Source organism: Scleropages formosus, chromosome 6 (genome assembly GCF_900964775.1).
Source record: "Scleropages formosus chromosome 6, fSclFor1.1, whole genome shotgun sequence".
In the NCBI taxonomy this organism is placed as follows: domain Eukaryota; kingdom Metazoa; phylum Chordata; class Actinopteri; order Osteoglossiformes; family Osteoglossidae; genus Scleropages; species Scleropages formosus.
Window position 1 is genome coordinate 22095606 of NC_041811.1, and position 23113 is coordinate 22118718.

General features: G+C 40.5%; 1 protein-coding gene across 2 annotated transcripts in view; it reads right to left on the bottom strand.

The window, feature by feature from the left end:
* The window catches only part of lamc3 (laminin, gamma 3), a 62241-nt gene that overhangs the window by 34105 nt on the left and 5023 nt on the right, over nucleotides 1–23113 (bottom strand). For both annotated transcript variants that reach the window (XM_018740431.2, XM_029253135.1), the window contains exons 2-9: nucleotides 19319–19623; nucleotides 11525–11655; nucleotides 10250–10416; nucleotides 6875–7063; nucleotides 5881–5998; nucleotides 4457–4555; nucleotides 4156–4292; nucleotides 3112–3231 (exon numbers count right to left, since the gene is read on the bottom strand). In XM_018740431.2, the coding sequence (XP_018595947.2) occupies nucleotides 3112–3231; nucleotides 4156–4292; nucleotides 4457–4555; nucleotides 5881–5998; nucleotides 6875–7063; nucleotides 10250–10416; nucleotides 11525–11655; nucleotides 19319–19623 (1266 nt within the window). The remainder of the gene's footprint in view (nucleotides 1–3111; nucleotides 3232–4155; nucleotides 4293–4456; nucleotides 4556–5880; nucleotides 5999–6874; nucleotides 7064–10249; nucleotides 10417–11524; nucleotides 11656–19318; nucleotides 19624–23113) is intronic.

Sequence of the window (23113 nt, forward strand, 5' to 3'; positions counted from 1 at the left end):
CTAGGTCCAGATTGAGATAAAGCAGGTAGGGCTCAGCAAGTGTGGGGGGTGAGGTGGTGCAGCGGGTTTGGTTGGGGTTCAAGTCCTGCTTGGGGTGCCTTGTGGCAGACTGGCGTCCCGTCCAGGGTGTGTCCCCTCCCCCTCAGGCCTTGTGCGTTGTGCTCCGGTTTGCTGTGACCCTGCTTGGGACAAGCAATTTCAGTCAGTGTGTGTGTGTGAAAAGGTGAGAAAGATTTTTCTTTCCAGGGTTAAATCTCACTAACTGTTACAGTTAAATCGATTCATTGAGCAGGTGCTTGTCCCCTAAAATGACAATGATTATTATATAGTATTTAATTGACACCTTTATCCAAAGTGCCTTACAATGCTAGATATACCACAGTAAATTCCCTACAGTCATTCGCCCATTTAAACAGCATACACATACGTGCGCTGATGCTATTTTGAGGCAAGATCAGACAAGCACACCTGCATGGCATTAAGGGGAGGTATAAAGGAGGTACCATCCCCACTCGAGTTGTGGAATCTCATAGAGACAGCTGCCTAACCAGCGTTTGTGATTGCCCCTGCTCCTGCTACACCGGCTTTGACCAGCACTCTGTTCCTCCACCTGGTTTTCGGACTTGTCCATAAGAATAGTGAAGGAGTTTGACTTTGCCCCCTACCAAGACCTTAACCACGGCATTTAGTCACATCCCCGCTCACAAAACCAAAGCCCTGATTCTTCTCAATAAAATTCGCACTTGGATCCAACCCCTCACCTACCTGCGTCATCCGTGTGTGACATACACTGGTGTTACCTACTATTTCCTTCAGTGATCCTGCAGCTGAAAGTCCACAGAAAGAGGCTCTCAACACACACACAGACACACACACACATTTTCAGAACCGCTTGTCCCATAGGGGGTCGCGGGGAACCGGAGCCTACCCGGCGACAGAGGGCGTAAGGCCGGAGGGGGAGGGGACACACCCAGGACGGGACGCCAGTCCATCGCAAGGCACCCCAAGCAGGACGTGATCCCCAGACCCACCGGAGAGCAGGACTGTGGTCCAACCCACTGCGCCACCGCACCCCCCAGGCTCTCAACGTACATGATGGAACTAACCACTGCTTCCTTGTTATTCCCTATAAGGTGGATTATTTGATTTACACAGGCTCCTAATCTTGGTTGACATTTGCTGTTTTCTCACCTTTCTTCTGCTTTGTGGCCTGCAACAGATACATTTTTCCCTGAGTTTCTTTCAAAAATGTGTGCTTTTCTAGCAAGAGAGAGAGGAAGAGATAGCAGGAGAGTGCAATCCTCATTTGCCTGTTAATTAAGTTATTTCAATTTATCTGCCTAAGCAGTTGCCCTTTTCATTTCCCCGATTCTCCAAACAACAAAATCGGGTGCAACATCAAAGCCCACCCGTGTCGCCATGCCAACAGCAGCAACTGCTGTGGCTGTCAGGCGCACTTGCCACAGTGTAACACAGGGCCTTTGCCATCCTCCCCTCCTCCTACTTTCTTCCAGCATGCAGAAGATAGGGAAGCAGACACAAATTACACAAGCTAAAGTTTACCCATAGTAGAAAAACAGTTCTGAACATTTTACCACGAACTAGAATTTTCTGTATTGCACAGTGTTGCAGGCTGACGTCCACAGAAACTCACACTTTGATGTTCATGTCCTGTTCTTGCAACAAACATGGTGAAAAATCTAATCCTTGTAAGGAGAAATAGACAGTAATGTCCAAAGATGAGAAACACTTCTGCCTTCACTTGTGCATTGTCACTCAATTATTTCCCATTGTAGCAAATGCAAACGCAGGATTATAGTATAGAATACAGCGGAAACAGAAATGAGATCATTAAACAGAATGCTGGAATAAAATATCTTTTCAATTTATTCTATAACAAACAAAACAAACAAGTGCTGTAAGGGTGAGATAAGGGGACACCATTCATCAGACTATGAAGCAACCACTAATCGGGGATTGGTGGCCAGTGTAAAAGCACTAATGGATTAGACTTAAAAAAGCAAAATGCGTAACTGCAGGTCTTAAATGGTGTCCTTAAATTTCTTTGTGGCATATTCAGAATGTAAAGTGGTAAAAATATGACTCTCTCAGCTCAGTTAACCATTGGAATTCAAATACATAAACACTTTCTGTGAATATTTCTCCGGCTGTCAGATTTGTGCCCCTGTAAGTGGTGGAAATGAAATGGATTTCCTCATTTAAGAAGATGTGAGTTTCATTCTTTTTTGTGTCCCCCCTCCCAAAAATGTCTACTTCATCTTTTTTTGCCGTTCACTCATCAGTTTTCACAAAATCACATTTTTTTTCCAGTTCCACATTCATCGTTCTCTGCGACTAGGTCCTTCACTGCATTTAATAACAGGTGTCTTGAGACACAGGGGACCTTTTCCACAGTGGTTTATTTAATACAAGGCAGACTGTGCCAAAAAAGCCCCCTGAATTTAATTTGTCCGTGCAAAAAGCACAAGGAGGAACTTGATGCTTTACATTATACATTCACTTTGAAAGAGATAAGAGATTTTCCCAAGAATGGTTTCAGAATATTACGCTATATTAAGTAAATAATTAAATAATAATAAATATAAATAATTAAGATTTCATCCAAGAACATACAATTATTTCCAGTTTAATAGATGATGTAACACTGCTGTCAGGATGAGTATATAATGCACGAAATTCAATGCATTTTTAACACCATGTTAATATTACTTTGTTGTGACTGAATGCTTTCCATTAAGGGAATTACACTGAGATGTTCTAATTAAATTAAACTACACATTTCATATTTCATATCCCTTGGAACCAGAGAGATTTAGAAATATAGAACCCACTTCAGCAACACAATAATTAATATGTCAAAGATTAAGAAATGTGAACAATCAACCATAATAATAATATTTAAAATAAATACATAGTTTTTCCATAATCAAAAGCTTTTATAGGGGATCTCTGTTTATAATGTTTTTATTCTTTAAAGATGGTTTATTTTGTGTATGACTGTTTTAACAGCCGTATCTGCTTCATTTCTAATTTCTACAGTAGATTAAACTGAAATGGAATTTTTCCAGAACACAGAAAAAACGAACTTACGAGGTGCTTTGTAGAAACCAATGTCATCATCTGCATGGGGCAGCAGATATACTTCCCCTTCCTTCCAGATAAGAGGAGATTTCCGCCCCTCCTGGAACTCTCCTGTCCATCCATCAGGGTCTGTGAGCAGGAGAGTGTAGATTAGCTTTGCAATTCCATTGAAACTTTATATGCATTATGCAGCCTCTTCTTTTCCTGCAATATTGACACAAGTGTAAGAAGATGCAATAATAAGTTGCAGACTTTCATACACTAGCCTTTATAAAAAGGTCAACAAAGACATAACAGTAATCTGAAATGTGTAAATGAAACAAGATAATTTAAAATAACAATGTATACTACAAAATTATAGGTCAATTTACTCATGATTAGATGGTTAAGTAAATTTTAATAGGTGTTATAATATGAAATTAGTATTAATACCAATTCATTTAGCTTACTCTGTTTTCCACAGTGAATTACAATGTTTCGTTACTAAAAGCTATTTTCAAATCTTTAACACTGGGAAATTTTTTTCTGTACTGGGGCATTACATTCATTTGAATGATGCTTTTCTCAAAAGCAGCTTACAGTGTTAAGGTACATCTATTTACCCATTTATACAGCTGGTTAATGTTACTGGAACACTTTAGTGTACTATAGCTGGAGGTAAGACTCAAACCTATGACCTTGGGGACCAAGGGCAGCAGTTCTAAGCACTATGCTACCAGCTGCCCTACATCTGAAGTCCATTCAAAGCATGTACCCTGCTCAAGGGTACAACAGGAGAATGGGGATTAAAATGGATTTGCATGGAAATCCTTGTTCAATATAGAATGAGATGAACAGCTCCCTAGGCAAATGAATGAAACGCTGGCTGAGAGATGTTTGCCAAAACATGGTGCACCTTATACTTAGAGTATTATTGTTTCACACATGACCCAGATATTAAGCAGTCTGACAATGTAATGCTGTTTTGCATATTCATGCTTCTCCTCTGAGTTGTTTTAGTTTTGTTTTGATAGTAGCCCTTGATAAGTTTGACTGAAATGCTTGAATGTGTACCATCTATGAACTCCGAAGTGATGTTGATTGCCACATATCTGGGATCAGAGGTACACGCCACAGAATGTCCGAAGCAGAAGCAGCTCTCGCAGCCTTTTTGGTTGTCAGCAGCCAAGTTAAAGAAGCCCGGCTTGCACCTGGACAAAACAGATGTCATCAGGAACAGAATCTGGGAAAAAGCTTAGATGTGAGGAATGTGGTGCTGCTTTCACTCCATACGCTTTTGGATCAGGTCAATCCACCAATTGCATGTAAAGGTGAGGACAGGTGAGTGCAGTTTCAGGATTATTTTCGTGGTCACCTGTCGCAGGCATGTCCTTCTACGTTGACTCTGCAATGACACTGTCCGTCTAGGGGGGAGCAGACGCCCATGCTGCCCGCAGTGTGGCACTCACATGCCCTGCATTGACATTGAAATTTATTCAACAAGCTGATGCTTCTGTTGAAAGCAACTTACAGGTTAATAACATACCGATTACAGGAGGTGCATTAGAATGAAATAACAAAGATCATGAACACACCAACAGGCACATCCAGTATAATCAACTAAGCACAACCTTGCTCCAAATAGTGAATTGAAGGTAAATCAGGAATCCTGCGGCTCAAGGTTCAGTGTTTGTCATGGAATGCCTGTGGGACACCACTCTTTCTGCCACATGCATTCAACTGCACAGAAACACATACGCTTACATACACACGAATGTACAAATATATGCAGACACAAAAGTATATACTGTATACAGACACACACACTCAGACTATGAGGACTTCGCATTGATTCTCCATAATGTAAAAATTGAATCCTATGTCCATTCCAACACACACAGTAAAAAAACGTGACTTTAAAAAGACGTTTAACATGCATGGGGTTTGCCCACAAAATCTGTTTTTCATCAATTTTCTCGTGGTCACATGTTCCTCAAAAATGTCCTCACAACGTTGGCAAAAAATGTATACGCACACAAATGCTCAGGAGACAAACAAGTGTGTTTGTTCCACGTGCCTCTTCCAGGTGCCCTCGGAGGTCAAACAAGGCAGAAGATATCTCCAGGGAGAGCTGTGAATTACAGGCTGACACCCTTACAAAAGGGCTAGTGGAGCCAGAGGGAATTACACTTCTTACTGCCGACTCCCTATTCTTTTTGCTCTTTCACTACAGCTGCATTTGATCCCGCTTCATCGACTGACTGCATTTCCACAGAATTGCAACGCACGATCAATGTTTTAAGGCGAGTGCAATTAAAAACCATTCAGCTCTCCAAACTTGCCCCCTGTGCATTCTGCTCCACTAGATTGAGTAATTTACACCCCGATTCAAATGAGCTCACAGGCAAGCAGTGTATTTTTCCATGTGCAACAAATTACAAAGCATTCATGCTTACTATGCCTGCTTTTGCAATCGCAGGTTATCATCAAGATGGCTTGTTTGTAAGAGCCAAGGAAATAAATGCAGTGTTTTGAGTACCAGTTTCACATTTCCAAATTAATTTCTGACAGATTTCATTACTGCGAAGAGCCGGTTGGTGTACTACAGCATGTACTGGTACAAATGTACGAATGAATCACAAAGTCTGATCGCTATTGGGAATGCTGATTTCTCCATTCATTGAACACACAGAGTGACAATGCATCACACCCAAGTGTTTTATGATTCAAACAGTATGTCTTGTGGACTCCCTTTAAAGGGCGGTGGCTGTCGAGTGTAGGTGGGGCTGTTGTTCTCACCTGCAGCCGGTGGCTCCCAGTGTGTGGAATCCAGGTCTGCAGCTGTCGCACTTCTTCCCTGTGACGGTCTGCCTACAGTGACACTGTCCATCATCCGCACACTGCAGGCTTAGTGATCCTGGGTGGCAAGAGCGTGAAGGAAGGGAAAGAAGATATGTTTGTTAGATGGGCGTTGTCCACTGGCGTTTCAAAGGCATGGCAAACTATATCACTGTAACAGTACTACACAAGGTTAGCTGGAGTTGGGCCATGGGGAGCGGGGGTGCTTTTGAAAATTGATAAAAGGGTGCAAAAAGTATCCCCCAGAGCAAGCCATACTTCCTAAGAATCCAAACAGGCCAAAATATCTCAGCCTTGAAAGGAACCACGAGTAATCCAGCATATGCTTTCATCAGCATTATTACATGAATTATATTGCCATTCAAAGCGTGTGTGGTGTGAATTAGCGGCTCCTGGCAACCAATAAATTGATGCACTTTCTGCAAGGAACAGTAATCAGCCAATCATGGTCTCCTCCGCAGTATTTCAAAGGATGCATTTTGTACTTTTTTTTTTTTTTTTTTTTTTTTACCTGTGTGCCATGGCTCATGCACTGACACTACACGTAAAAAGTTATTCTCAGCAGAATACTTCTATTCTTTGGCTGTAGGATAATCAGTCGCAGTTCCAAATATTTGTTTCCTGTATAGCCGCAGACTTGTGTTTCTTTATTTTTCCATTTTTTTACTATGTAGACTAACTTACATTGCCATTAATGCAATACATTACAAACCATTTGGTTTCTGTGCAGAGTTCTAGGCTTGATGTTTTTTAGACACCTTGATTTCAAAGGAATTTCGGAACTGGCATGTTGAAGAAGCTCCGTTGGTTCTGCAGAGCACAGGTTGGGCCAAACATACGAACTGTTTAGAACTGACTCTGAGTAAAAGTCTTTAGCCAGTGAGCAAATGAACATCATCTGCTAGACATTGGGAGGGAAACATCAACTACGCACCAAGTGCATTGCAATTGCAAGGCTGGCAGGCATCTTGTGGTGAACTGCGGTAGAAGTTCTCCAGGCAGCGCTCGCAGTGTGGCCCATCGGTGTGGTCCCGGCATCCCACACAGTGCCCCCCACTGCCTGTGCTGCGATACAGCTCTGAGTCGAACTCACACGCATCTGCCCGACCACTGCAGTTACACACTGTGGGAGCAGGAAGGGTAGGAGGCAACAGATTGCAAGTAAAGGCCTGCAGAAGTTACGCTTCACACAATGTAATCATGAAGAGTAAGGCATGACTGGTGAAAGAACTGTTTTTTGTTCTTGACAAAAGGCTTTGGATTGCTTCCAATGACAAATATCAAAATGGGTTTAAAGTTACATCATGCTCAAATGCTGATTTAATCATTGCCATGAGGGATTTTGAGTTGTCATGCCTTTTCGCTCACAGATGTATGGCACTAAAGACAACCTCCAGCCCCATTCATACAGAGCATGCTGTGCGCACTAGCTCCCCGGTGACCCACAGTGCTTGAGAAATGGTACTTCATATCACTATTCAAGCTTTGCTCTGGATCTGACTTAACCCGAGAGTGTGCTCCCTACTGGAGAGCAAATTGTTTCTGGTCTTGTACTCTATTGTAATTTGACTGTGAATGTCCTTTTCACATCAGCAGGGGTGGAGGTGTTCATTTTCTATAAGTAACCTGTTTCACAGCTCTTGAGAGAGTGACTTAGGAGTCCTGTTTCGTTTCTTAGGCAGGGGAATTAAAATAGTGGAACACACAGATGCTCAAATAATGGGACTGTGTCAGTTTAAAGATAACATGTATTTAGCGGAATGGCTGGAGATACAGACATGTAACATAAATGCTGTCCCTTCTTGTCACAGGAGATTGACAGCTATGGGTCTCCGGAGTGGTGTTCTTAACCTGAAATGCTCCAGTAAAATATCACGGTGTTCAAATTGTGCCAAGCTCTTTGGATAAAGGCTAAGCTGTGAAATAATAATGATTAGCCTGCTGTCAACAGGTGCTAATCTAAGCCAAAATGTTGACCCTGCTCTCACTAAACAACATTGGGACAAAGGTTAGACAGTTTCTTCGCCCAGAACATGGAAGATACCTGCACTTACCTTGCTTGACAAAGATGACATATGGAACAATTTTCCATCTAGTGCTCCACAAATCAAAAGGACAGTACCGCAAGGCAATGAAATTACTTTTTTATTGGCTACAGGGATTACGCGTATTAATTTTTTCCCTCTTTCAGATTTTCTGCTCAAGAAACCATCTGTTTAATTCAGGGAGCTGCAGTAATTAAAACAGCTTGTTCCTTAATAGATTTGAACATAAAACCATTAACACAGAACACCACTTCCTGATTTTACCAATTTCCAAATCTCATTTTTTTCCCCTCATACTCCCACACATTGACTGAAACCAGTTGTCCCGAGCGGGGTTGGGGTGAGCCGGAGCCTAACCCGGCAGCGCAGCATGCAAGGCTGGGGGAAGGGACACACCCAGGACAGGACACCAATCCATCACAAGGCACCCCAGAGGGACTTAAACCCAAGACCCACCAGAGAGCAGGACCCGGCCAAACCCGCTGTGCCACCACACCCCGTCTTTCCCTCATACTCCCATGTTTAATATTATGCACAACAAACAAATCCACACACCTGTCAAAATAAAATTTCATAACCATGCATAGTACAATCATGTATAGTTACTATACACATTGCTTGTCATTATATATATGCAGCAGCAGTATGCAGTTATTAAAAATTTGAAATTTGCCACATTAGGATAAATCAGTTAAATATATTTCTTGATTTTTTCCTAAAAATTATATTATTAAAAAATTCTATTATTGTTATTATCTTAAACAGTTGAGGTATTTGTGCATTTAGCCTCAAGATAGAAACCCATTCTGTTTCTGGGTTTCTAACATGAGGTTAAACGCACAAATACACACACACACACACACACACACACATTTTCAGAACCGCTTGTCCCTTACGGGGTCACGGAGCCAACCCGGCAACACAGGGCGTAAGGCCGGAGGGGGAAGGGGACACACCCAGGACGGGATGCCAGTCCACCACAAGGCACCCCAAGCAGGACTTGAACCCCAGACCCACCGGAGAGCAGGACTGCGGTCCAACCCACTGCGCCACCGCACCCCCACACACAAATACCTTCTGAAATATATTCTTTTAGTCAGTGTGGCAATTGTAAATTACTCGATGCATCTGTTAAGCTATTCATTTTAAACCTTGATGATGTATCTCTTCAGAATGGGTGAAACTCTGACAGAGTATCACAAGTTGCATTTTAGAGAGAATTTTTTTCAGATCCACTAGAAAAAAATGAGACAAATCATGGTCAGAAACAAAACTATAATCTTTGTGGAAACCTATGATCTTTCTCAGTGCATGAGCAATGTTTTTCTTCTCTTCAATTTCCATCTTAATAAGTGTACTATGTAATTAAGGTGTGTCCCATCATGGCAATTAAGGTGTGATTCACAGATTAATTATAAGGCGCCCCCTTATTTTAGTGACAGATAGTCACAACACCTCTGAGAGAAAACAAAGCCTCTTTATACCCAAATTCTTTACAGTAAATACTAGGTTTAAAAACTATAGATTCTGCAGTTAAAAGTATAGAAGAGAGAAAGACATTCAAGACAAAAATTCTGTAAAATATTATAATTCTCCAGTAAACCACTTTTGTGATGTACTGTGATTTATTTAGAATATTTTAATTTTCCTGTGATTTCTGTGGAATTTATTTGAATATAGCTGTTTCATCTCAATTTTCCAAATGAATACACTCTTTTTATTATCCATTAACTCTGACTGTTGGTGACATAAGCAAATACATAGCACATCTTATTTTCTATTATTTTATGCACACTTCTTGATTTATCACAATTGCAATTTATTTATCAAAAATTTTCGTTTCATTAAACAGTCATCTTTTATCCCCTTTTCGACCAAGTAACAACCTTTTAAAAAGTCAGCTTGAGTTATGTGATGTTTAGTGATGTGTGAATCAGAAGAAAAGAATTTGGCTACATCAACTGTGCTTCTTTTTATGAAAATGAGTACTATTGTTAAAAAACATAATAATTAAGTTAAAAATCATTATCTGTTTGTTCAAATGAAAATTAGACTAAAAGAAATGAAAAAAAGTTTAAAGTACAAAAAAAATCACAGTGGTTGAGGTTTTTAAACCAGTATACACATACAATGGGAGAGTAGTCATTGCTGCTGTTAGGAAGTAAGGTCAGGTGCCACGTGTTTACCTCTGGACTCTAGGTTACTGAACAAAGTGCTGCTCATGGCTTCTGCCTGACCCTGCAGAGGGATGCCGGAAAACGTACTCACGCACTCGTTGGCCGACTCAGCAGTAGCACGCGCCCATGGCCTATCTTGGTAGAAGGGTTGACACGCTTGGCAGTCGGAACCGGTTGTGTGGTGTTGACAAGCGCAGACTAGCTCACCATGCTGGTCCTGCATACATTCACTTGCGTGCCCATTGCACTTGCACCTGGACCAGCACACAGAAAGGTACCATCATTTGCTGTCTTCCTCTGGCCATCCCTTCATCACCAGTCCCGCATCTCCTACTGTAGGGAACTCTAGTCCTGATCTGGGGGGGGATGTAAGTTTTCCATGCCTCTTTTGACAATTAAAATCCTCGGTACCGAGAGAGCTTGCTGCATTATAGCTCAATTAGGGAAATAATTAGATCACTCAAGTTCTTAAGCGCTCAAGTGGATTGAAAACCTGCGCATGCAGCGGCCCTCCTGAACCGGGACTGGTGTATTTTTTGAGAGTCTGTTGCGGCCCACTGCACAAAGCGGAAATCACATTTTTCCAGTAAACAGTGCGAGGTTGTGATGAGCATAATTAACCTGGCAACTTTGATGACACGGTTATTTATAGTGTGTGAGTGCTCCTCTCCGCCTGGGTTTTTTGCTCTGTAAACGAATCCCTTGTTCACCTAATATTTCTGCCATAACTCTATCTCTCCAATGCCGCAGGTGCAACCCCCAAACGCTAAGAGAAGGATCTTTTTCCTTCAGGCTACTTTGGGAGACAAGGTGGTGTTTTCTACCAGGGCTGGATGAAAGGTTTTGGCACAGCAGAAACCATGCAGAATAAAAAGAAGCTCACATGCTAATCAACACATTTCTTGGTAGGAATACATTTTAGAATAGGATTATATCTTTGGTTCCTTCAGTTTGCAAAGAACTTGGCTGAAGCACAGCATACATTATGCATCAGTCTTGAAATCTGTTGGTCAGACAAAAGTTCATTAAATTAGCCTGTTTGCAGTGTAAACAGGATGGATGTTGGAAGCAAAAAAAAAAGTATAATAATTTATACCATCTGTGATGTGTCCTTGAAGTGACACATGATTTAATAAGGAACTATGAGATACATATAAGAAAGAACGTGAATAAAACAGAACATTTGGGGAAATATTTGCCTGATTGTGAAAAACTCATTGCCTTAGTTTATTTGGTTGCTTTGCCTAGTTATTAACTCCAGCAATATAACAAGAGTGACCTCAGTCTTGAAGGACACAATTGTTTACTTTCCACAAACTGGAGGACAGGCAACAGAGACAAACTCTGCCTTTTGTCTTTTACCTGCCACCCACTGAAAAATCCGAGATGGCATAGTAGTAGGACCGAAGGACGTTGGCGTCCTTGAAGAATTCATCGCCGAAGGTGTTCAGTCTGTTCAGCGAGATGAGGATGTCCGTGGCCGTCACCCACTCCTGGGGCAGCGGAGGAAGAAGAAGGGAGACAGGGAGAGCTGTGAGTGGGGAAGCTCAGGAAAGTGCTGTTCACAGAGACACAGGTCAAGTCAACAATGTGTCCCCAACTTTAATTTAGGAGAGTGAGCGCAGGAAAGTACACAGAAAAGGGTGAAAAAGAAAAAGCAAACATGGACAGAGAATGTAAATGAGACAGAGGCTGAAAGTTAGGGTCAAGCTGAATGCAGTGGCAAGGAAAAATACAAACAGTGTCTCATAAAAAAAAACTCTTAACAAATGTACTCAGCATTTGTACAAATCTACTCAACAGAAGTGCTGGAGCAAACAATGGGATAATTTACTCTTATTTTTTCATAGCAAGTCAAATAATGTTTTGTTTTGCAAGCCAAACCATAAGGGACAGGTTGTGATGGAAATACATGGCATGTTTTATGTACCATGACACCATCCCCTAACTAATTAGTGTCCTTTGGCCATGTTAAGAGATGCGTTCCCTCATGTTCCTTTGGCATCAGGGATGGCCAGACATTTAACCACCCTGTGTAAGTGAGCCACACACTATACAAAATTGTGAGTAAGTAGAAAGGGACAATTCCTGTACTAAAGATACATTGCATTGGTAGAGATCCTAAAATACACACACACACACACACACACACACACTTTCAGAACCACTTGTCCCAGACAGGGTCACGGGGAACCGGAGCCTACCCGGCAACACAGGGCATAAGGCCGGAGGGGGAAGGGGACACACGCAGGACAGGACGCCAGTCTGCCGCAAGGCACCCCAAGCAGGACTCAAACCCCAGACCCACTGGAGAGCAGGACTGTGGTCCAACCCACTGCGCCACCGCACCCCCATCCTAAAATATCCTATCACTAATGCTTGATGTGCTTCACTGTAGGAAGCTGACAAGTGTAAAATCTGACTGACAGGAGGAGCAACCTTGGGCCTGGACAACAAATTTTTAGCTTCCACAGTGTATAACTGTGCCTTGACAGACACACTGGTCTTTTTTTTATTAGAAATCTCCACTGAAGTTCTCTGTCTCCACAATACAATGATCAAGAGGAGTGGGCTTGGATCCCCGGAGGTCTATTTTTCTCCTTTTTCTGCACATTGGGAATTTTTTTGTTTTCCTGTCCTCTTTGACCACCTACATTACTCTGTTGTTAACTATATCTGTTATAATTAATTTTGGATCATTTATAGCAACACTGTTCAGCACTCAGTGTCACTCTGGACACATTTATTATGAAAATAAATTTAATTGAATATCCTTAAGCAGGATGTATGAAATACATATAAGTGTGAGACCACTTGCCATCCTGGACACCATGCATGTGGTTGAGGGTATGAATTGGACTAAGGAGGGAATGTTGGAATATGGAGTATATGTGGGTAATGCCACTCCTATTTGTATTTACAAGCCTTATACCTTTAAGAGTATTCACAGTTTGCTAATATGCAGTATAACACTATGAGTACAGCCATATGATGTTCAATATATAATCTTTGCAAATAAATCGGGTTAAAATCTTTCAAAACCTCTGGAAAAGGACAACATTATGTCAGTAGCAAACTAGTTCTTCTCTTTCCATTTTTCTACCAGGTGCCTCTCTCTCGTATACTGTATAGAATTGGCATACTCCTTATATATTCTGAGCACTAGTCCTCCCCTTCTACATAATGCCACAGTAAGGCCAAGGGGATCTGGCTTCTAGAGCAAGTTTGGACTTTTTTATTAGCAGCCTCCTTGCCATTGCACCGCAAGCTCCACTAATGGGGTTTCAACAGCACAGTGCACCCGGTGTGGCTGTTCACTGCAGTCATTCTTCATGTAATTTTTCAGAACACACTTGACTGAGGAGGGCATTTAGGCTCAAAAGTATGCTGAGGACATGATATCGACGGATGCATAGGTATGGAGGTGGGGGGAGTTGATAACTTTTGTTCCGCTCAGCAAGGTCAGGGTATCATGTGGCCAGTAGGGTACTGTTGACGTGTGAACTTGTGCCTTGTTTGCTCGTCATTTAAAAACCCTCCATGTGAATCATAATGATGGATGAATGCAGCGTACCTTGTGGAGGATTTTTATTGGTCTTTCTGTGCAGGATTCAGTGCTGTCATCATCTCCAGATTCATGAACACTATTATGGCTCCAGCCCTGTGATCAGTAATCTGTCCCTTACAAATCAGATAGGAGCGCTTCAGCAGCTGGTAATGAAAGGTTATAGACAGAATGATCACGCTGCCATCTCCCGCTGAATATTTATCAAGAACACCGCTGCGCTTCTGGCAGCTATATGACAACACAGACGAAGGATAATTCCCATCTCATCCTTGAAATGTCTCATTGATGATAAGGAGTCTGTTTAGGTTTTGCTGTCGTATTGAATGACTTGATCTACATTCTGTGAAACAACTTTACTCAAAGAAGTCAATGGACATAAAGTAGACTGCATGTAACATTTAGGAGCAAAGTTTCTGGCAGATTAAATTGGCAGATTATTGTGCATGTATCACACTACACTATATTTATTAATTCAAGCAGGCAAACATTGTGTTATTTATGATTCATTTTATTTCCTGGATTTTTATATTCGCATCTGAACTTGAAATGAGCTTTTCTCAGGAACACAATATACAAAGTGTCTTTATTTATAGACATATTTTAATGGTTCGCTGTAGCCATGATGTAATACCCATCATAGATACTGGTCATTAAGAGACTGTGTGACAGCTGTGAGTCAGAAGAACAAGGACATGTGCTTTATAATTAACATTATTTGTAGAATGTAGGCCTGTACTAGAAATAGCTAGCTTTCAGATGGTCCATTTTCTTTCTTTTTGTGTATTTGTATTGTGTACAACATGAGATTCTCTTTAATTACAACATCGATAGCCCTTGTGATTATCGGTTTTTCATTTAAAAAATTGCTATAAACCATTGAAATTTTGTCTTTGATTCTTATTAAATCTATTCAACAGCTATTGGCAGTGAAATAATCAACCGCTCAGTCAGAGAGCAGTTTGGGGAAATTAAGCACTAACTTGAAGGATGCCTGGATGCTTGCAAATCGTAGGAGAGGATCTCAATGTGAGAGGAAATACTTTGGTTTAAATACTGTAGCGAAACATATACAGCTCAGGTGGGTAAAAACATCAGCTGGAAATGCATTATTAATGATAAGCAACATAGTTACAGGATGATAAAAACATGCGGTTGTGGTAACTCACAATGGCTGGTTTTAACTGTAATTCATGCCTGAACTGACAACACTGCAAGCTCAAGATAAGACTGTTTTCCACAGTAACATTAATAACACTAAATTCATTCAGTTTATGGCGCAAGCCAGGACTGGTGATTCTTTTTCCTGCATGGTGTAGTGATGCTACATTAGTTAATTAATGTAATTTAATGAAGTTAGTTTGCTGGGAATTTAATCCGCTTAGTGAAATTAAATGGTATTCAAGCAAAATCTCACGTCTTAATTGAACATCAGGAAATATTTCAGTCTTTGATACCACAAAAGGGTCCAGAAAGCATTACAGAGATGATAATTGAAAAGCTGATTTGTTTACACCACAAAAAAAAAATCTACTTCAAAAAAGCATTTGAAAATGTAAGCTAAAATATCACAGTTATAAATATTCTTTTTTAGACTTCAGACCATGGTACACACCACAAAAATTACATATAAAATTTCACTTGGTAAAATTTTTGTTTGCAAACATTTAGGAAAAATTACACCAGTGCACAATCTTTCCATTCTTTCACTTATGTAACTCAGACCATGTCATTATAATCTTACCCATATTTAGAAACATGATGAAGACCCATGGAGAAACAAATTTAACTGTAAAATGGATGCCAGACTCTAACATGTCTGTCATGTAACAAACTGTAAAATATGATTTTAAATCCCTCAATGAAAACTAAAGCAAAGCATACAATAAATAATTTAGTGTAGTGCCATTATAAAAAACCTGGGGGTCGTGGTGTTGTGGCCCTCAGCCTGTTATTTTTGCTGTTGTCCAAGTGTCTTGTTAATGACTTTTTTGAAGGTGCTGTGGCTTTCTGGGTGCTAGTTCCCCAATTAGATCAGCACGTAATTGCATTTCCACCCACCAGTATGTAACTGCAGCTCAGAAATGCGGGAAACAAATGGTAAGCGCCATGTCATGTGCCACATAACCTTTGTTACAGGCATAGAAAAATGGTCTTTTAAAAATTATTGGCATAGTCTTTGGCTATTATCACAAAGGTGTACAAGCAAGTCTGTAATAGTTTAATTTATATTTCTCTGACTGTCTTCTTTATCTTTTGTCTTTAGTCCCACTTTGTGCCCTCCATAGATTACATTTTCAAGACAGTGAAACATAAAAAATAACAAGAACAGAATGATGGTGAAATTAATTAATATCACAAATAGCAGCAAGGTTATTATGATCAAGGTTTTTGGCTTTTCATTTCTCTTTGGGAGATGAGATGCAATCACATGCTAGATGATACAGGCCAAAATCCAGTGATTCTGTACTTATTTTTTCTTACAAAATCTAGTTATGGTACTCAGTCTGGTGAACTAGCAAAGACACTATAATGATTCCCAGAAACTCCCAATATCAGCGAACGGTTCTGCGTCATGCATTTTCTTTTCTTTCTTTGAACCGAGTCTGGGTCCGGGTCCATGTACCGTCATGTAGGTATCTCTACAGTGACAAAGACGTGGCCCACATCCACTTCTCTCAGTGCCAGCATTCTGTCTCAGACACACGCCCAAAGCAAGACTCCGGCAAGAAAGAAGACTGTTATTACAACGTATTAATGCGATTGTTAAAGTACATCATGCCCCCAGTTTCCCTCATTTTCATTCAGTCCTAGAGTTCTAATTTAGCACACAGCTTTCGTGCTTCACCTAAAATAAGAGAGAGCAAAACCATTTTAACGGATGACTGAACAAATTCAATTTGAATTCATAAAATGGCTGTCATCATCTCTGGATTTAAAAAAAAAAAATGTTTTACAAACTACCAAAAAACCCTTTGAAGTATTAAAGTACTTCAAAGGGAAACATAACATACTTTATCGCTATTGAACATGTTTGCTGGAATGACACCCTCTTTTAAACAAAAACGGATGTACAGTCTACATATACCGGGTTATTAATATATCTACTGTAAATTAAAAATACAGATAACGACATGAATTAATGTGGTTTTATGTAGTGGACACACTCAAAAAGGCAATCTATTTTATCATCCTGCATGGAGCTTAAGTCTTAGACTTGATTTTTAAAATTATTGTTTAAGAATTTATGAAGTCATAATTGCATCAAGATGATAATTAAAGAAGAGAATATATTAACTCAAATCTTTCTTCATTAAAAAATCTTTTGGTCCATGTGCACTGTTGACATGTTTACAATTTCCATGACTAGATATACATTTGATGCTTTGTTTTATTGAAAAAAAATTCCCTGCTTAGGGACAAGGTAGCAGGTTGCAATTAGATACAGTAAATATCATGAGTTCTCAAAGTGCACCACTAATAGTGAGGCTGAAGTTTAATTAACAAGGATTATCTTATAATATATATATATATATCTATTGCCCAAAGCTATGAGACACCAGCATTGCCTACTGAACCACCAAGACATTCATATATATATTAGATCATATATATATTCAAGGGTTTGAATCTGGCTTAGCCTGTGAGGAGTTTGCACGTTCCCCCCATGGGTTCTTTCCCACACTGCAAGGACCTATGCAGAACAGGGGAAACCAGTTCCCTACCCTCCCTTACCCTAAATATCACATGATGTTCATTATGAGTTGACTTTGTCTGAACGGCATTTGCCCCAGTCTGGTCACAGTGTTATGAATATGTCAGTCTTAAAGAAGTCCGATGCGTTACTTTTCATTGTTGTCCACTCAAGGACTGACTTCAGCAGATTATTACTGACCTGAGCCCAACATCTCATGATATGTTTTAGAGTCAAAGTTTTAGAGTGGGGTCTATATTGTTGGGCTAAAAATGGAAATTGTATTTTTCATTTGTTCTTTGTTTTTGGTTTAAAAAAGGGGTGCAGTTGCTCATTCTGCTCAAACATTATCAATAACTGTACCACATAATCTGCAGAACAACATTTGTAGATATAATTTAGCCCCAGGCAATGATGTTGGGATATTAAAACTTGCATACGGCACTATAACTAAAAGTTAAAGGCACAGTTTGTCTCTCTTTACATTTGCCTTCTGCTTATTAAAATCCAGTGTGAGTAGTCACAGCTTCCTGAAAGTGAACTAAATGCTTGATCTTCAGAACACCTGGTGCACCAGCCCTACATCAAGTGACTCTCTTTCCAATCCAGCAGAGCTAAACGACAAAGTGTTCGGAGTACAAAGTTTCAGACAATTACAAACAGCGTTTTCTGGGCAAAAAGCAATAACACCAAGCAAGTCATGTTATGAAATATAAATATTAATATCTCTCTGTAGTTGGTTTCTTATACAACAAGCTGAGGACATGGGAAGCTAAGCAAAAGAATAAAAGCAATGCTGTAGTACTGGAAAAATGGTATCTGCAGTTTATTCAGCCCACGGTAATCTCCTTCCCAAATGTGAATTCCTACCATTTCAAGATGGGCAATGGGATGGTTCTGTAGGAGGGTTCCTCTTAGATGAAAAAGGTGCCAGGTTTCTGACTGCAATTTAAGTGGCTATTGTTAAACTCCATAATCCCATCCAAAGCGCTATGAGCAGCAAACGGAGTGGAATTTCAGTGGAAGCTAAAATCCAACTTTTTTTTTTCTTTTGCAACTGGCTCTTCAATGTGCTTTATGTTCCCCCTCAATGGCATCACAACACAATGTTCACTTTTCTTGAAAAAACCCTCACACCTAATCCAATTTTTTGACCCCCCGGAGAGAATTTCCTGAGATGTGTCTTTATTGAGCTCTGCACCCAAGATTTGCATGCATTTGAGCTGCTATGAGTTGGTTTTTTCAAAGCACATAGCATGGCGATGAATGCTTTCAGTAGGTAGAGCAACATACAGGGTCGTAGATAAAAACAGCTGTGGCAAGTGTGGTCTTTTTAACAAGACAAAAGACACTCTTCTGCTTCGTGCAGAATAACACACAAACACACACAAACTGCTGGTCCGAAGCAGGGTTGCAGTGAACTGGAGCCTAACCCAGCAACACAGGGCGCAAAGCTGGAGGGGGAGGGGACACACTCAGGGCTGGATGACAGTCCATCACAGGGCACCCCTAGCAGGACTCAAACCCCAGACCCACCAGAGAGCAGGACCAGGCAAAACCCACTGTGCCACCACACCCTCCCACCCTGTGGAATAAATTGGCAGCAAAAAAGAAAAACATGAATTAAAAAAATTATTTAATGAAATGAACCATCAATTTTCAGTAGACGGTTATCTTGTGCTGCTCATCATATTAAAATGTCTTAGGACATCAGTAGGCTTTGTATTACTTTCCCTTTGCACAGTTTGATTGGTCTTCAACCATATTTTGCAGGATGAAAACTGAGAATCTACTGAAAGTACAACACTTTGTAACTCATCTTACTGTCTTTACTGCTGCAATGCAGCACACATGCATTTACCAGGAACGCAGCGCATACACATGTTGTCTGTCTCACCTGAAGGACTGGGCTCTGGTCAAAGTTATAGGCGCTAGGCCTCCCCTCCAGTGTGGAGAAAGCCACGTTCCCGCCCGTCAAAGGGGAGATGTCGCTGAACTCATCTGTGCACAGCGCTGTCCTTTCGTCATGGCCTGGCTGCAGGAAGCCTTTAGGGTCTTTTCCGAACGTCTTCCAGCAGGAGGCGCTGTAGTACTGGTAGGGGAGCCAGGGCCCCTCCTTATAGGTTCGCTTATAGATGGCAAAGCTTTCTGGGCGGCTGGTGTGGAACTTGAGCCGGATATATGTAATTTCAAAAGCCTTCCCTGCAGGCGATGCAGATGCACATAATTACAACAAGCAGATACAATTCATTTTGTTTACATCTAACTCTTGGTGGGGAGACAGTGACAGAATATAACTACAAAGTGTAGCGTGGGAATGAAAACTGGCATAAAGCGGGCAAAGTTCCTCAGCTCACACACAGCTGACTTGTCAACGTGACCATAGCTTTCAAGTGCCATCTCTAAGAAACAAACATCAAAAAGGGACAAGGTTCACACTGACTCATGGTGAATAAGCGTAGGGCAAATATTGGTGTGAAAGTGAAAGATAATCTTAAGAGGTTTTGTTGTTGTTGCCAAAACCCTGAGACCACAAAGAGAAAATTAGGTCTGGAACACCAGACGCAATAATTGCCTTAGTCACATTTCTAGCGGTCAGAAAGAATGCTCTGAATGTAGAACTATTGAAGCAGAGTCAAACGGCTTTAAAAGCCATCATCTCCGAAGATTTATTTGCAAAACTAAGTCATGTGTCCATCTTGTTTATAGAGGGCAGAAAATGGGAAACTGCTGATGTTTCTAGGAGAGTTTAACTAAACAGGACAAAATGAGGACATACCCTTAAAGGAGATCTTTCAATATGGAAATGGCCATCACACCACCTTTCACATGGAAAGATTATACTGAGGGCTAGAGTAAAACAGGATTTCCTGTAATTTCTACGGTTACTGCAAAGTAATATCAGGGCACCCTGGCGATGAGAGATTTCTCAGCTACACAACACCTTTTGTACAAGGCAGTGATCCAGCTTGTTAAAAGTATGCTTGGAATGTCTTGACCATTAATTAATGCATCACGTTTTTTGTCTTATTCCTTCAGGACATGATCCTTTTTTCATGTCCTCTTCGCAGCCTTCATGTTTGCATATATATTATAGAGATTACTAGTGAGTTCTGTACTTGATTTCTTTCAAACCTGATCTTACCAGCTTTTTAATGTTTATGCTACACTGAGTCCCCTCCAGGTGCTCCGGTTTCCTTCCAAAGTCAAAAGACATGCAGTAAAGGTGGACTGGTGGCACCAAATTGCCCATAGTGTGTGAATGGGTGAGGGAGTGTGTCTGTGTGTGGCTACCCTGCAGTGGACTGCTGCTCCATCCGGGGTGTACCCCACCAGACTTGTGACCAGTGATTTCTGAATGGGCTCCGGCTGCATAGGGCCAACATAGACTTTCTCTTGGAATTTGCTGGAGCAGTCATAACAAAATTACTTCTGCTGCTACTACTACTACCACTAATAATAATAATAATAATAATAATAATAATAATAATAATAAAAACTATTGGTCTGGAACAGGTGAAAAATTTGGGAGTGAAGCATTGAACATTGGAGCAACTATTCTCAGTTCTCTTAAGTGCTTTCCTACAGAAAAAGTTGTCTGTTAACAGGACTCAAATTTTGTTTTAATTGCATTCCGAAGACAGCACCATAGCCACAAGGTAACCACAACAAAATAAATAAACTCTGTAATTAAAAAAATCCACTTTCCTGATGCAGAAGTGTACAGGTCACGGAATTAAACATTTAATTCCATTGTTGATATTTTCCTGGGCCACATTAACAAAGTATTCCAATTAAGTACAGAGAGACTGGAAGGAGACAGATAAAGAGTCAAAGGGATAATACCAGCTACTTTAAGAATTTCAAGTAAGCTAATATGTAATTCATGAGGTCCAAATCTAAGTTAAAAGCAAGTATTAATTTACTTGGAGTCAGTCTCCTGCAAATGGAATATTGAAAGCTTCAGATCACTCTGAACTCTACTACAGAATGATTAAATTGTACTATCAGTAAAACACACACACACACACACACACACACATTTTCAGAACCGCTTGTCCCATACGGGGTCACGGGGAACCGGAGCCTACCCGGGAACACAGGGGCGTAAGGCCGGAGGGGGAGGGGACACACCCAGGACGGGACGCCAGTCCGTCGCAAGGCACCCCAAGCGGGACTTGAACCCCAGACCCACCGGACAGCAGGACTGTGGTCCAACCCACTGCGCCACCGCACCCCCTTCAGTAAAACATTTGGATATTTTTGTTTCTGATAGCTTAAATGTATATTATATTCCTTTTTATAAAAGGAAATTTTCTCAAAGACAAATTAAAAATGACCTCTCCATTTAAACATAAGATTCTCACTGACTTTTCCAAACATGTTTGCTGTTTTTCTACAACTTTTTGTAGATGAACTCAACTCATTTAGACTATTAAAAATAATTAAGAAACATCTGTGATGCTCATCGCCTAATTTCATAAATGAGCACATTTATACCTGGCTTAGTAAATAAACTAAAAGAGCTACAAAGAGGTATTTTAAATTTGTTAAATCTTCAAAGAACTAAGTATAATTTTGACAGTGAAGTGCCACTTGTCAGTATTCCACAGTCATGAGTTACCTCAAGCTATTAGATCTCTCCCCATGTTTTCAACATCTGTCACTTATCAGAGAAAACCCCTACTGCTCTCTTTTCCTTTCTGCCTCAAGTCATATGCTACACCTTTCCTATTGGGGTTTCGTTTGACATTTTCCAACCGGGGTAGGTGTTCACTAAGGCGCTGGTAGTGGATTTCCAACTTCCACAAAGTGTTCAGGAAGATGTTCTTAGTGTTTTTACACCCAGGGGGTTTTGTAAGTCATTAACGGCGCTTCTACAACTTCAAACGAGTGTCCAGAAAGGTACCGGTAGTGCATTTCCAACCTCAGACATCCTTTAGAAGGCACTGGTGGTAAATTTCCAACACTAGATGGATGTTCAGGAAGGCGTTGGTGGTGTTCTTCCACCCGGGGGTGTATGTTCAGTAAGGGACTGGTAATTCTGGCACAGTTCCCCCTTTTTGTACTCAGATTGTACTTAAACGCCTGCTTTCTTCCTTCTGAAATCAGAGTAAATGTGTCCCTAAGAGCATTCCGAGCTTTTAGCGAACGCATTTCCTCCTATATGAGGACTGTGACATTTATTCTGGAAAACTCTTTCCTCTGGATGTTTCGTAGGAACCAAAAGACTAATGTGTACATATTTAACAAACATCCTAGCTATATTTAATAGATACGAGCCGCTTTAAAATTTTTGAGGATTAACATGGTATTTTAAGAACATAGCATTGTCATACTGCTCCAAATGAGAATATGTAATACGTTTTGTAAGGGATAGTGTGTGGTATGTTTATTCCTTGACAACTCAATACATATTTATGCCTGAGTTTTTGTACTTTAATGTAGAATGCATATTACGTATTTGTTTTTACTGTTTCTCAGGATAAGAAATTTCATTTTACTTTTAACTGTTTATGAGGATTAATAGATTTCAGTTTTAATCTTGTCTACCTTATATTACTGTAATGCATAGGGTATGTATAACACTCTCTATTTGAAGTGATACTCAAAAGCTCACAGGCTTTGAAACATTTTCCATCCTGGATTTTACAGCTTATGAAACCCTATGAAAAAGATTAACAAATAATCT